The 16,531-nt window shown below is 38.3% G+C and overlaps 1 protein-coding gene across 7 annotated transcripts in view; it reads right to left on the reverse strand.

Annotated features, from left to right (window-relative positions):
* Window positions 1–13,159: 13,159 nt before the first annotated feature.
* The window catches only part of HFM1 (HFM1, ATP dependent DNA helicase homolog), a 39,586-nt gene continuing 36,214 nt past the window's right edge, over window positions 13,160–16,531 (reverse strand). For 6 of the 7 annotated variants that reach the window (XM_027694380.1, XM_027694379.1, XM_027694384.1 and 3 more), the window contains 5 exons: window positions 15,946–16,044; window positions 15,428–15,518; window positions 15,050–15,155; window positions 14,507–14,664; window positions 13,160–14,235 (listed from right to left, as the gene is read on the reverse strand). In XM_027694380.1, the coding sequence (XP_027550181.1) occupies window positions 14,169–14,235; window positions 14,507–14,664; window positions 15,050–15,155; window positions 15,428–15,518; window positions 15,946–16,044 (521 nt within the window). In that variant the 3' untranslated portion in view covers window positions 13,160–14,168. The remainder of the gene's footprint in view (window positions 14,236–14,506; window positions 14,665–15,049; window positions 15,156–15,427; window positions 15,519–15,945; window positions 16,045–16,531) is intronic. The other variant, XM_027694381.1, reaches the window with a different exon arrangement.

Raw genomic sequence — 16,531 nt, forward strand, 5'->3', positions numbered from 1 at the left:
AAAAAAAAAAATTGCACCACAATGTTATAACAATGTTGGGAAATAAACAAACAGCAGAAACTCAGGATTTGACTGTGTGTATATAGGAGGCCATGTAGCATCAGAAGTCAAGGGATGACTAAGACCAGGAACAAAGTAAGGCCTGAGCACCCAGAGAGCAGAGAATACCATCAACTGAAGCAAACAGCTAAAAAACACACATTAGAGTTAAACCCCCTTTCACCTCCTAACAGCATGTAAACACATTAACGCCAAACTTAGATAGAACTATTGGTTTCTCTAAGAACCTGTGTTTTTAGCCCAGCATCTGAGGAGATCTTTGGACAAGCTCCACACTGCTACATACCCTGCATTTCTACTTGGCTGGGCGGTGTGGGGCAAACACAAGACCAGTTCTTCAGCCAAGACTCATCTACTGTGGCAAATACAATGAATTAAGAATACACTCACTGTGTCAGTGGATCATATAAATTAGAAGTGTTGCAAGGGTTAATAACAAAAGAAATGGCAAGATATACTGAGTTTCATTTAGAGCTTGTATATTGAAAGTAAGGATCCTTACCCAGGAGTGAATTTTACTCAATGAAACTCAAATTTTAAGTAAATGCAAATAGCCTACACTGAAAATGTGAAAAATAAACACAGTATCATTTAATTTAATTTGAGCACCCAAGCAAGTCATTCGCAAGTCTGTTTAATGTTTAGGAAGAAAAAGCCTTAGTTCGGTCTTTACAAATGGTTTTAGTTACTTCTGTGACTTTCCATCTCTTGAGGATAATCTACTCCTAATAAGGACAATTGCTCAGATTTATTACCCCACTGTGGTCTTGTTAAAGATCTAACAAAAATCCTATTTAAATGAAAAGGACAATAGAATCTTTAAACTCAGTGTAGAGTTTAATTAAAACCTGAAACAGAATCAATGTCTTTATGCATTAGAAAAGCAAAAACAGATTTTGAAGCTGTTAAACTACATGTAATTGGCATAAACTATCCATTGAGCCAAAGTAGAAAAAAAAAAGGCAGACTATCATATGGAAATTGGAGTCTATTAATAAATAACAAACCTGATACATGTGCATAACACCATATTTTTGCATGCATTTTTTTATTTGCCGAATTTGCTAAGCATATCTTAGAGCAAACATGAGACACGCTAGCTGTTAAGTTGAACAAATCCAAAAGGGACAAAAAGAGACTGATTGAAATCAATGCATTAACAAGCACCAGCATTTAAAAATGTTTCATAATGTTCCCAAAGAGAGCATGTAAACTGCAGAAGTCTCAGTGCAAAACTGCTGTAATCTGTGTTCCCATGTAGTCATTATTCATACATGGGAGTATACAGTTCCTACAGTCATTTTTCATGCATGAATAGTTTAAAACCCAAAATCACTGACATAAACACACAAGGGAGACATCTCTTTTGAAAGTTAACATCTCGAGAACTCTGGAAAGGAATATGAAGCCAGATACTGGTCCATGTGCTGACACGTCTCTCCTGTAGGGAAGGGTCTGTGTGCAGCCCCCTGTGACCGCAGGCACACCCAAACCTTCCCCAGCCCCAGAGTCAGCACCAGCCACTTGGTTGCCAGCTGCAGAGCCAAACCCGGCAAGGTCTGGACAGGACAGAGCAGAGCAAAGCCAAGACTTAACACTTCTCCCTTCCCCCCATCGGCATGCAGCTAGGGCCAGCATGTACGGAAGGGAGGTCGGCCCAACAGCTGCTTTGGACACAGTTTCCTTTTCAGGAGAAAATAAATTCTGAGACAAAAACACCAAACCAAACCCATAACCTACTTCTGCATTAAGGAAAAAGCACTTTTCCTTCTCTTCTTTCCCACATGATGAAGGGTGATGGGCTGGCTGGGAGTGGGCAGACACGCAGATGGGCTTGGTGCAGAGAACAGCACACCAAGACACTCCATGCAGCAGCAGCTGGAACATGGTACTCCAGCTGGGCCTTCCCCTCTGGCTGGCCCAGTTTACACCTGAGAGCTACAAAGCAAAGCAGTCATGAGGGAATTGCAGTGCTGGGTGGGTCACACGACTCCCTCACCTGAAAATTCCAGAGAGGATGATATACCACCTTCCCTCTGCAGCAGGTCAGTCCCTTGTTAACGATTTCATCAGTTTTGTTAGAATACACTGGAAGGCCATAAAAGCGGTCACCTTATTTAGGCTTCTCTCCATTTAAAATTACAGCTCTTGCCAGTACAGCTCTTGCTATAGTATAGTCGGTGCCTTTGCTTTCAAACTGCATTTTTGCAAGACTGTTCAGTATTTAGGGGTCCTTTTTTTAAGGCCAGAAACACGTGCCCGAGGCAAGGCCGGGTGGTTCCCTGGGGGCGCGGGCAGGCGGCTGTGGCGGCCGGGTCCGTGTCACCCGCCCAGCACTGCCGATCCCCAAGAGCCCTTTGGACAAGCACCGTGCAACACCACGCCCCGGGGCGGGTGCGGCACAAGCTGTGCGGTACCTCGGACTCGCCTTGCACCCGGTGCCAGCACCGAGGGGGAGTGCGCGGTAACACGCAGTGTCACCGGCCAAGGCACCCGAGCGCGGCACCCGCCCGCCCCCGGCAAAGGGCCGCGGCCCCGCACCGCCCGCCGGCCCCGCCGCGGGACAGGGGGGCTGCGGGGACTGGGCGCGGCCGGGCCGATGTAACGAGCCCCGGTAACGAGCCCCCCGCGCCCGGCCCCGCGGTGCCCCCCGGCGCTGCGCTGGGGCCGCGGAGCAGCCGCGAGAGCGCAGGGAACGAGGGCTCGTCCCGCGCGCGGCTCCTGCCCGGTCGGGGGGCCAGTCCTCGGTGCGCCTCAGGCCGGCGATTGTGAGCGCGGTAACGGAGAGGAAATGTCCGATGTGAGGCCTGTGTGAAAGACATATTAAAACACTTAATGTGCGGTGCATCCTGGGGGTTGTATTCCTCAATGACCTTTTTAAAGTATGTTCTGCAGTCTCTTGTCAGAGTATGTGGGAAGGCACAGCTGTTTACAGATGTCAGCCAGCACTTGGAATTCTATTACCCATTCCACTTGGTGGCAAACAGCTCCTCATTTCCCATTCCATCCACACAGGAACTGGAAATGTAAATTTCGTGCTGCTCTTTTTTTCAGCTCTTTCACTGGAGATACAAACCCCAGTACAGTTTCAACGCAATGAGGAAGGCTGTGAAGCTGGATGAAATCTTGGAGCATGCCAAGCACTTTCAACCACCTTTATAGCTAACAAGCAGATCTACATCTTGGTGAGCTATGACTAAGCTCCAAATAAAAAATACAATTGAAAATACATTAATCGCTGCCAATGGCAATTTCTAGCAGGATTTAGGATCTCTGCTTCATTAACGTTATGTAGTTCACTTGTCATATACATGAAACAAAAGCTATTTTCCAAATCAGGAATGAGTGAAATACAGCTGTGGAAGGTAACATTTTAGGCTGGTTTGCTCTTTGCACACATGCACTTTTTCATGCAATAACAGCATTGCCAAGAGATAAGAGACAGGCTTCTGAAAAGGAAGGGGGGTGGCAGTAGTGTGGAGATTACTCAAACATTTCTTTTAGCTAATTTCACATAAACCATCCTACAAAGCAACTGGACTGGCACAACAGCTGAGTGGCATAGGGCAGGAGTGGAGCTCAGCAGCATCAACGAACTTCTGCCAGAACATGCTTAACACAGAATTACACTCTGAGTATTTTCATTACTGATTAGGTTCCCACGTCTTCACAAGCACATTCCAGTCATACTAACTTCCAAAAATATCTCGCCAGTCAGCAAAACCTTGTCTAGCAATAGAAAAGATGGCATCTGCATAAAGTTTGTCAGCAGGGGAGAAAGGGAAAAATACAGGCAGTGAAGGTGAGGAATGTCCGTAATTAACACTGCTCCAGAAGCCTCAGTGCTTCATGTAAGCAAACAGGTGGTTCCTAAAACTGTGCCTCTGAAGGAGGCAATACCTTGTGCAGTATTTTTTCTCCTGCTTTTCTTGTTAGTTACAAGATCTCACAAATTAAAACTCTTAGAACAGATGCCCCACTCCCACATTAAAAGTTATGGGAGGGACTTCTTAATAAAAACACATCTATCACAGGCTTCTTTAGTAAACTTATCTTGTTGGGGTAATGGATTGTTGCCCTTGTCCTGGGGAGATTGCCCTGAGGAGGCTGATTCTGAACATGTGGCTGCTCTGTGATCCAGAGATCTTCTCCCTGATCCAGAGCCCTGGGACTCTCCCTGTAGGCCTGTATCATAATGTTTCCATGTCTGACACCAGCTCTACCTACGGGTGCAGTCATATATTTTTCAGTGAATACTTACACAGCTACAGCACCTGACACAGTATCTTCCCAATAGAAGGGGTATGGAGGAATATAGATAAAGTACTTCCTTCTGTGCATCATCCAACTCCAGTAAAGGAAAGAATTTCTCACTGGGCTTAAGGAAGCAAAAGATGTGGCCTACAACTAACTGGGGCCACAAAAACAAACATTTTGATAATTATCTCAATGGAGAGGTAAATGTTTCAGTGCTAACACCTGAAAGCTTGAAATTGGGTTTTTTTAAAAATAATTTTAAAATCATTTTAAAATCAGCCTCACAGTGACGCAGGAAAATATATTGCTACTTTGGAAAGTGTTAATGCAGATTAAATCCAGTCAATAGCATAAGTCAAGAGTTACTCATAAATTCTTCTGGTCCTCAGATCTGCTTTTCCAGAAGAAAAGCGCTTTAAGAATGCTTTAAGTTTTGCTTTTGAGCACATCTCAGTAGAGCTCATGTACACCTGAGCGAGCAGGAGTTCACTCAAGTGAACAGACCTGTCCCACATCTGTTACAACTTACCCACTTGCAGGACCAGCACTCAGTCCCCTCTGTAAAGCTAAACCCAACCCAACAAAACTAGAAAGAAGCAACGTTTAGAGTAGTTAGCTCTTTTTTATCCTATCCACAAAGACCTTGAATTAGCAACTGTGTTTAGGTAAATGCTTTTGCTTTTGACAAATGCAGGTGTTATGAAAATGGCAGGATAGAATTGTTCTTTAAATCATGAGAATTATGATCTGTTGGAGAGCTAGATTAAAAAAAAAAAGCTTGAAAATTAATCTTCCCATTGTGTCACTGCAGGGTAAATATTTCTTTCCAGTCTTACTTCCAATCTGAAAATTTCCAGAATGGTTCACAGAGCACCACAGACACCACTCAGCCTGCTCAAGGAAACTTTCCTTTCTCCTGTCACTTCTAAAGCTTGGCTCTGTCCCGCAAGCAAAATCCCGGCTCCCCCATGACACTGCCTACAAGATCTTGGTCACTACATTTCTCTTCTCTACCCAACTTGGGAGCATCAGGTATCCCCACCCCTGAGCACTGCTTAGTTCCTCTCAGAGGAGGAGACATCTGCCCCTTCCCCCCAGTAATCCAGAATGCAGGAGGCAAACGGGTGCCCTCCTTGTAGCCTTCTTCCCACCTGCAAAAGCCACAGCAAGAGTATAACAGGCAGTACTCCTGCAGTGAGCTAAATGTTCACCACCCACACAAGCAGGGAAAAGACAGGACATGGTTAACATGAGGAACAACTGAGGAGGGATGTGGATTTTTCTTTGAGACAATCCTTTTTGTTTACACACACTGTAGAAAAGTCAAGTTTTCTTGAGCATAGTTGTTTTTAAAAAACAGGAGGCATTTTCTTTGCTCAAAATTCAAAGAGGCACTCAACTGCACTAAGCATGAACATGCTTTTTGTATTTTATTAAGAAAGCTGCTTCTACTGTCACTATGACCAGTCCTATCTTACTGTCACCTTTCCCCAGTTACTCACTAGTTCTGCATGAACATGCAGATACACCCATCTACTAAAATAAAATGCAACAAAGCCTCTACCCAACTTTGGATCTGCTTAAACTGACAGTAAAGCCACGTTACACTAGGAACTACATTTAAGCATTCTCAAGAAAATACAATTAAATGAAACAACAAGTCTAGAAAAAAAAATACAGCAGGTCCTATAAGAATGTTCAGACAAGAACTTAAAATAATACATAATTTCTTTTCAGGTTACCTTTTGTTTTGCACTACATTTAAATACTGAAGAATGTTGGCAGGAAAAATACATGTTATCTAGTGTTTCTTTAGGCACTGTAAGAGCCATTCTGCAGCAAAACTTCTGCTGAGGTAGGCTCTGGTGACAGAACGCATTTAGAAACAATGGCCAGATGGTGGCACAGTAAATGCCCTTGCTTTGACGGGCTGTACATGTCTGTTAGAAATATTCCTTGTTCCATATGCATGTGGAGTATTAGACACATACACTCCTCACACAGAAAAACCACCTCCCAAAACACGTCAGCAGAGTATTTACTACCAAATCCAGAAGGAGTTTGTGATTCTAACATTGTCCCCATTAACGAGAAAAATGTCACTATACAAAAGCTCTTCTTTTTTTTCCCCTTCTTATCAAATCATTCAAACAGCTGATAACTAGCTTTTATGGATTGGAGAGTCAGATAGAATTCTGAATCTATTATTTTACTAAAACCCCAGGGGTCAACTTATCACCTGAAAACCATTTTACATGGACAATTTGACTTTCATGTGGAGTGTCAGAACGCACCCTAGATGGAAATCTAAAATAAATTATATGGAATACTGCCTTCTTTGTGCTGAAATTTATTGGTCCCATACTACAATAATTTTGAAAATTGTATTCCTTAAGCTACAGTGCTGAGATACTATTAACTGCTTGAACTGAAAGAGCGGGTCTGACAGGCTGCTATAAAGTCTATGAACAGAGACTAATTTCTATTGAACCACATGCTTATCTGAAGCTGTTTTCCACCATTCCAAGCTGCCAACTTTATTTTCTTCCAGAATACACTGCCCATTTTTTTACCATCATCCTCAGTATGCACAGTCACTTCAGTAAAACCATTCCAGAAGCCAAGAATGCATCTAAGCTTCTGCTAATATGGTTGCCTGAGACAATCACACTCAAGAGACAGAGAGGAAGAGAGATCCACTTGTACCTCTTATCTTCCTAACAAAGTTTATTTTCCTCACTAAGCAAGCCTCCAGTCTCCAAAATGCATCTCTGAGATATATCACAAGATAAGCAGATCTATTTCATGGCTGGCAATTTCTTAATCACTTCTACTGCCATAGTTTTGAAATAAAATTATTTGATAATGTGCTGATGCTTTGGTCAATGCACCTTTTACATCTGTTAGTACAATTTTTAGAAACCAAACTGACCTCAGAGCCTAAAATCTTCATAATTGAGGAGATCCTGAAAATGTAATGATCCAGCTGCTGGGTGAATATTCTTTGAGAAAAAATTTCCAGCTAGACAGAAAAACCTTCTCTAGGCATAACACTTAAGACACAAGAATGGAGCTCTGGGATAAAAAGAAGTTTATTTCCTGCACCCAGGAACTCCAATAGCTAAAATATTACACCACAACCAGAAAAAAAAAATCAGGATCCTAGTAATAAACTGTACTGCCATACTTTCATTCAGATAAATTAACAGCCTTTACAAACTGAAAGAAATTGCTAAAAAAGGAAGTTCTGATCTGCACATCCAAGTTTCTAGATAGCGCTACTTTCACTTTTTCTTTACTAGACAGTGTCAAGCTCTTGAAGAGGCATTCAGACTAATGACAATTCTCTGTGGCAAATCAATTTCTCTTGTGCAGTGAGCTGGAACAACTGAGATAAAATAGATTATATAGATTATAGCATATATAGATTTAGCTTTGAAACACTTGCTTTTTGTTTTGGCCAAGCATCTCAGTTTGTCAATGGTGGCCTATGTCAAGGCAGAAATTTTAGAAGCATAAACTTAAGAAGATAACCTGAGGAAATTATTTGAGACAGTAAAAGTAACATCCATGTCTACTTTAGTTATATCCTACCATTTATTAAAGTGACTACAGCAAGTTAGCAGGACTTTTTCTGTCTCACCAAAACAATAGGAATTCTCTCACATCACAAATTCACAGTACTGAAGATAAGGAAAAGTGCCAAGTTTGGAGTTTTCCACTTGTACTGATAAATATTCTGAGCACTTTTAAGTGCTTAAACTGTTGAGATAAATGTTTTAAAATCTATTTCTATAAATTATAGCTTAATTAACTCAAAAGAAGAAATTCATAATTTTATAGTGGGTACAATTGATAAAGCCTGAATCTAGCTGGAAGGGTGATCAGGTATCAACATGCAGCAGCTTAAAAAAAGTTATACAAGCTGACCTTAATATGTGTGAATATCAGGTTTCCACTGTAGAAATATATTTTTCAATATCCTTGTCTGAGCAGAAATCATGTCATTTATATGCAAATCAGACTATATTCTGCAGCTGATTCTTCTGTGCTGAAGCCATGGGAATTATTTGCACTTAATAAAGCCTCATAAATAGGTTTTGCCTCTAAATGGGTGAGGGAACAGCAAATATATAATAGCCATTTACAGTTACAAGCATCTTTTTATTTTGAAAGTTACATGCATCCTTTAATAGGAAGTTTCACAGTTACAAAAGAAACATTGTTTCATTTATATAAACAAAATACCCTTACAGCCTTCAAAACAGAATGTTTTGCCTTATTCCCTATGCTCAGCTATCTAAAACATAGAAATTGCCATCTAGCATCAATCAGAAAGACAGTCTGTTTCATCGTTACAGGCTGGCTCCACACAGTATATGTTAAATACAGGAAGAAATTCCTAGTTATTCTATCTACTCTTATTATATTTTAAAGGGCATATACCTTCTTTATACAAAGTATGTCCACCCAGTATCATCTACTGCATTTCTGCCAAATGTTAACTCCTTTTTCACCCGCCACCAATTAAATGTGGCCCTCAAGTCCTGGCACATGGAAACCACCTATTTAAAAAGCACAGGAGAACAGACTCAGGATTAGTCAAAGCACATCCCACAAGACGAGAATGCACATGTAATGTTTCACCGTGATAGGTAACACACTAAAACTAACTGGGAAACAGCTCTAACTGGTATAAACTGCCTGAACTGGGACTCTTGTTAAGAGCAGGACATGCAGTGCAGACTGCAAGTTAACAGTAGCACAGCTTTTCCTGTCACTTCACAACCAGAGGGAATCACAACAGTGATCAACACTGCCTAGAGAAAGGCAGTAAAAGGACCCCAAGGGCCCCTATTGTTTACCAAGATGCAGCCCTTACCTCAGCCCCTTCCACCTGAAACACTTGTTGAGAGCACATGGAGACCAAGAGCTACAACACTGGGAGAAAAGTAAAGGCTTAAACTAATACAATTTAATCTTACACGGGTTTCAAGAACAAATACAGAAGCATGCCTCAGCCAGGTTGACCCTTAGCTGAACAGTGGCAGCCAAAAAACCCCTGCCCTTTTTCTATCTGATTGTTTTCAGACAAGCTGAACTTCGTCACTGAAAGCATCATATGTGCCTCAGTTTATTCTCATGTAAGTCTTCCATAAATTCAGTGTGTTGTTAGCCTTTTGCTGGAAGTGAATTTTACCCTGATTAGTACTTTCTTTTCCATTTCCTTGTTAAGCAAAGGAGCTAGAAAAAAAAACAGGCATTCACAAATCTAATTTCAGGGATATAATTTAAAGATTCTGGCAGTAAAATGATTGACATGATACTGCTCTCTTGTTTTTACATAAAAAGCACAAGGGGTGACATAAAGAGCTAATGCAAGACGTCCTCCCTTTTAGAAGAGGTACCACTGATACTGTCATAATGATGCCTTAGAGTGGTATCATTTGTGCTCTGCAGATTGACTGATTTTAACTATTTTGTGCACATTGGTTTCATAAGGTGACTTCTGTTCACTCTTTATCATTATTCTGACTGCCTTTAAGAGGACCAACTTCTATACCTCACATAACTATTCTGTGAAGGTATATCTGAGTAAAAATACACCCAAATAATAAGAGCCTGACCGGTCGCAACTGTGTTATTTTTACAATTCCTGTAATGTTTAACTCATTAAAATCTTCAAATACATGAATAATAAGTCTACATAATTAAAATGTGTCCAAGACATGCTGCATACAATTAAAATTATGTCACAACACATTTACAGTGTTCTATATGCTATGAATGTACCTTAAACACATATGTGTCTGGCAACATGTTTAAACACTATAGTTATTTTTCCACTAACAATTTTTGAAGATTGTGGGTTTTGAGTGAATATTGCACTTTCTTCAGGCACAGATATGGGTGACCTCAGTTTATATTTTGAAATCAATATGTGTGATAGGACAAGAAAGCATATAAGGAAGTTGAAGTTAAATTAAAAGCAGGTATAAGCATGTATTTTTATTATGGAGAATAAGACAAGTAAGATAGTAAAATCTGACTTCTTGTCATATTGAATTTTCTTTCACTATTCTATTATAGGAAACAGTATTTTTATAATGTAAATTTTATAGTATCATCCCCAGACTAAAGTCTGTGGCAGCCTGCTGTATCCCCAAAGAATTACTTATACAATCCCACTGATTGAAACTCAAGCCACTCATTTAATGTTCCAACTCTATGCAGAATTAAAAGTAAGGATTATTTTAGGCTTTAACAACATTTTTATGTATTTTAATCTGTATTTTATTTATTGGTAGTAGCTTAGTGAAATTGTCTGATGTCATCCTGTGGAATTTAATTAGTCTGTTTTATCATCTGGGCAGCACCTGAAAGGAAGCAGAGCCACCTTTTGCTGTTTTATTCACCTTAGGAAAGTTAGATCCTTATGTGGATAAAAGAACTCGGGCGTCTCATGTGCACAAGAAAGGCAATATTCAGTGAGCCCGGTTGTGAATTCACAGCACACAAGGTTCTCCATGACAGCTGTGTGAGGCCACTGTCATCACAGGTAGTTTGGTGAGTCCCATCAGAGAGCAATTCAGCCCACTTATAATCTGAATTACCTTCTGACTACACAGGGTGTCCAGGTAAAGTGACTTAAGGTGCTTTAGTTAAATGACTAAAATTACGGCTCTTCATAACTAAGTCTATCCTTACCTTCTGAGGCATGACCTGGGAATTTGGTCCTCTCGTCATTTGTATAAAGCATCTGGGGAGAAACACCACTGTGACTGCCTGGGAGCCACCTGCTTTCCATGGAAATCAGAACATGGTGATGGGCAGAACGTAAACTCTGCATTCTTAAATCTTGTCATGAACTGGGAGGTGACTAGGATGGGCATGCCTAGGACTGCTGGGCTAAACATAGCAGTAGTACAGTAGTTCTGACTTACCTCAGTTTGGAAGATTGATTTTAAAAATTAATTCAGATTTGACTAGGTTTTTCTAATTCTGCAGTCAACTTGCTCTTCCTGCCTGTATTTGTTTTGAAGTATAGTCACTGTGTATCTACAGTTAATTGTTGCCATAGAGACCTGCTGTGGGTATCACTTTTGATCTTTCAATTATTCTGATTTGAAAAATGAAACAATAACAAATACTACCATACAAAGGGATTCCTTTTCCTGAGACAGAGGGCACATCTGCATGGAACTTCTAAAAGTGATTTAGATTTTAAAGAGTCATTCAGCTAATATGAATAATGAAGCAAAAAAAAAAGCCAAATAAAGCACTTATCTCTAAAAAAATGTTGTTGCACCAGAGGTTTGATATTAATGTAAAGATATTGCAGTATTGAAGTATTTACATTCCAAAATCTGTGAAATTTGTCAGCAGCAATAACACAATTTTGTAATTTTCCAAGGGTGATATGGGATACTGATTTTTTGTGGAAAACAGACACCAGAAACAATCTTTTAGAACATCTGCATGAATCACCTTGAAAGTACCAAAATGCATTTGCTATAATGTGTTTTGAGTATAGGATATTAAAGCCTTTTAAAAATCAAAAGGAAAAAATTTGAATACAGCACCAGAAAATTAATCAGCCTGAATCTTGAAGAAACCCAATAATTACTGAACTTGTGCACTGGGGAAAGCCAAAAGGAAAATAAAATACATGCCTGCAAGGATAATTTTCTTTGAAGTAACAGTCTAAATATAAACCTACTCCTATAAACTAAAAGCAAGTGATTATATTTAGACTATACAAAAAATGAAGCAAAAGCAGCAATAACGTCAATTACTTTGTAGACATTATATAAAATACTAAAATATTTCTCAGAAAAATGGAAATACACCTTCAGTGTAGATATGGGGCCAAAAAACATCTTGAAAAGATACTTCCTTAGTACAGAAAAATAAATAGAAACTTATTCATTTTTATGAAGCCCTAAGAACAACCAGCTTCTGCTATTCACTGCCTCACAGTTCAGAACCTTTAGAGGGAACTTCATGCAGACTAGCAGGAAGAAATGCAGCACCTACCACCTGAAGCATTCCCAGTTTGCAGGTGAGGCCTGAGCAACCAGCAGATAAGTGAAATTTTGGAAAGTTGCAAGTAGTATAATCACAAGGTTATATAAATTAAATAAATTATATAATCAAGATTATCTTGATTGTTTCCTTCCTCTCCTGTTTTCCAAATTGGAAGCTCAGCTTTGTGTTGCTGAGTAAAAACTTGCGTGAGACTTGAAGAAACTGAGGAACTCCTGAATTAGTTGTTGCAGGCTAAAACCCCAGGGAAAGGCAGGATATAAAGGTGATTAAAGAATGCTATGTAAATATGAACTATAAATTGAAAAAAAAGTTGTGCATTTCAAGCAGCAGGTGCTTAAACATCAGCATCAAGTACCAATTTAGATGCCTTAGAGGACCTGAAACATCTCCGTGTGGGAGACCTGTGCTCCTCTGGCATGGTAGATTGAGCCAAGAGAAGATTCTCTGGGGCATCTAAAATGACATTTGTCACCCTGCATTCTTAAATCTTACCCTGACACAGAACTGGAAAGTGCACGTGGCTAGGACTGCAGTAGTATAGTAATTCTGAATTACATCAGTTTGGAAGCTTAATTTAACAAAACCATCAGACAAAAAGAGATCTGACATACTACAAACTTCCAGATGTAATAAAATACTTGAGTTGCAGGAAAGGGAGTAAGCTTGGGCCTGCTGGAATTTGCATAGTCAAAAACATATCAAGGGGTGAGTAGTGAGGCTGCTTATGCTGGGCCAGTCTTTCATGTGCAGAAAGAGTTATACCAGACAGTAAGTCAAAAGTGTAAGGAAACACTGGAGTCAAGTAAAATGTTTATTGGCTGATAAAATTACAGCCTAGTAGTGCAGCAAAATATGGTTGCACTACCAACAATGTTGCAAGAACAGACAGCTGATATTCCATGTGTGATTTTAACATTTTAATGCCACATATTTTGAATAATTAACAGTAAAAATTAACATTCTCTTGTATTTCAGGCAATATTATATATTCTGCTAACTACTGAACTTGCAGGGCCTACTGTTCAAACACTAAAGCTTCAAGAAGATATCTAAATCCAATGCTTGGTGCCTAAATCTGTATTAGGACAATAAATTATATCCTTTTATTATTTATTATTATAAAAACCACTTTATGACCTTAGGTGTGAAAGTGAACAGTCAAACAGAGCTTTAGAATATTGTTTACAGACGTTTAACAACTGGTTTGCTGAGATTCTGGAAGCACATTTGCTTGAAGTTGCACTTTTTTATTAACAAGTTCATAGCACTGTCAAAAGGAACATCAAGTATCTAGAATAATTTACCATTCTATTACCTCTATTTGTAAATCTAATTACTTTACAGAATCAGTGCTATGAAAAATTCAGCATTAGAGAAACTGAAAGAAAAACCCAAAAAGCACTGGATTTCCAAAGAAAGTGTCTGTCATTCACTTAAAGAGCACTTATGAAGCAGGGCACGTTACTACAAATCCCTTACTTTTCCTAATGAGATTTAATGTTGTCTATAAAAGCACCCTCAGTTTATGAACTGTTCTTCTTTGACACATTCCAATATTTTTCTTTATAATCCTGAAAACAGCAAGGTCAACAAACAAATATTTAAGTACTTTTCAAAATAAGATATTATACTAGAATTCTATAAATTAGACACCAGTTTTGTTATTATCTACTCTATGCAGCAATCCAGGTATTGGTAAATAGGTATACAATAGAAATCAAATTCTCTTAACTGAAGGCTTCACTCTCTAAAACTGACTGTAACTTTTTTTCCCAGCACATATAATGTAATTTGTTTATGTTTTACAAAATGCCATCAAATATTCCGAGGAAGGGCTTGACATCATTGATTTCATCATCAAGAACATATCTAAAGAGTATTAAGGAAACAAACAAATTAGGTATAGCACATCAAAACCTATGAAAACAGGAACACTACATAAAGTATAGTCAAGAGATACCAAGACAAAATAATTTTAAATAATTGCCTTTTCAAGAAAACGTAGTTCTTACTACTATTATGAAAATTAAACTTTTTAAAAATTAATGTTATAAATTAACACAATGCTTAGAGGTCTATAGTCCATGAAGAACTAAGCACTTGAATGCTGAGGCAACAGTAAAATCTAACTGTTTATTACCTGGGATCCACTTCTTTTTCCTGTTCTTTTGTGAAAATAAAAAAATCCTCTTTCCTAATGAATTTAGAAGAGTCTGAGATTATTTTTGAGACAGGAGAACACTGTATGTTTTTCAGCTCTTGAGAAGCATTTGAGTGATTTTTTTCTTGAAAATTGAACTGCAACATGAAAGTTAAAGTGTATATGGTTAAAACAACTACTGGAAAGAGAAACTGCCAGATTGTTGTAGAATGTAGTGCAGGTATTAATTGATATTATGGTATTTGACAAGGACCAAGCATGTGATAAATATAATTATACACTGCATGGAAAACCTATCAAATTGAGTTCAAATAGTTTGGAAATCATGCTATATAAAGTAAATTCATGTCTTATTTCTTTGTACTAGCAATATCACACTGAACACAGGATGCATGTGGGTTTGGACAACACAGGTTCAGAAATTCAGGATGCCCTGAATTCATAAGTCAGATACGTCAAATACATTTACATATTAAATACTCTAACAATAGAAAATTCTGTTATCAGTATATTTTTACTCACCAAAGTTATATTTCTACTCTGTACAGATAAATTCCCTTTTGATGTGCTATTGACCACAGAAACATCCGAGTTCTGAATATTGGTCTCATCACGTACTGTGCATGAACTGAAAATACCAAGTTGAATAATTTCAGTATTTTTACAGAAGTGCAAAACTATTTGCTTTTCAGTTCAGGATTTTCTACTTGTTTCCCTGCTCACTTAAATAAAAAAAAAAATATATAATTCAACAACTCATACCTTTTAAACGTTGAAATTTCCCTCACTTTTATGAGTGAACAACTTTCTATACATTTAATTATACAGATACATATGAAATACAGACAATATTTTAAACTAGTAAAATTCTAAAATAGTAATAAATTATATGACTCTTACTCTTGTGAAATGGTATTTGTGGCTTTGCTTCTTGTATACTGGCAAAGGGGTTCATACTGATCTGCAGTTTGAAGGCAGATATTTCCATGTTCCATTTAAGAATGAAAGTTTTAAAAACAGAGTTAAAAAACAGCCAAAACGCCTTGTAAATATTTCACATTAAATAATAAATAATAGTTTGAAAATTATTCACATGTCTTAACACTTGAAATATTTCTTTTGCGGATTTTGGTCTAATGTAAAGATAAGCACAGATATGGAGTCAGATAAAATAACAATTATGCAGTTGCAGACAATAAAAAAATTTTTAATTGTGCCTTTTTCAACTCTCCCTTCTGTATTAGATTTGTCACAATGTATGACATTTAAGATAGAGTAATAAACCTGGCAGTGAAGTCAATAAATCAAATATTTCAGGTAGTTCTATTCATTGTATACTATAATAATTTATTCTCAAGTAATGGGCTGTAGAATAATTTGTATGTAGTAAACAAAGAAGTTTGTTGAAATAACCTTACCTAATTCTCTACTGACAAAGTTACTAGCAAATACTAATTTGTCATCATCAATATCATCCCAAATATCATCTCTCATTTCAAAGTCCATGTCCAAAGCATCTGAAAAACAAGATCTGCTTTTATCTGTATCAGTAAACTTATAATAACATTAAATATTTTTAGCATTTTTGTATGCCATTGTCTCTTGGCTCTTCTCACTCACAAAACACTTGGTGTCATTTTCAAACTGGCTGAGGGTGCACTTGATCCCACTGTCCACCTTGCCGACAAAAATGTTAAAATTATGCAGTATAGCTGCCAACACTTAAGGCAGTATGAACTAAAAAAGTGTCAATTCATTTCAGCACCGTGTTTCTTGTATGTCTGATTATGATCTAAACACTGGAGCTGCAACTTAGCCAAATTAATCAAAGTCTGACTTACATCAATCTACTGTCACCAAATACAAAAAGGCATGCAGTGAGGAGAACATCATAGTAATATACTGATAATGAAGACGGATCATTTAATACCAAATGCAAAAACACCTGTGACCTTTTAGGGGGAAGAGAAAACAGAATTTTGCCAACTGCCAAACAAAAGCTCA

This window comes from Neopelma chrysocephalum, unplaced genomic scaffold (genome assembly GCF_003984885.1).
Source record: "Neopelma chrysocephalum unplaced genomic scaffold, ASM398488v2 Primary Assembly neopelma1_97, whole genome shotgun sequence".
In the NCBI taxonomy this organism is placed as follows: Eukaryota; Metazoa; Chordata; class Aves; order Passeriformes; family Pipridae; genus Neopelma; species Neopelma chrysocephalum.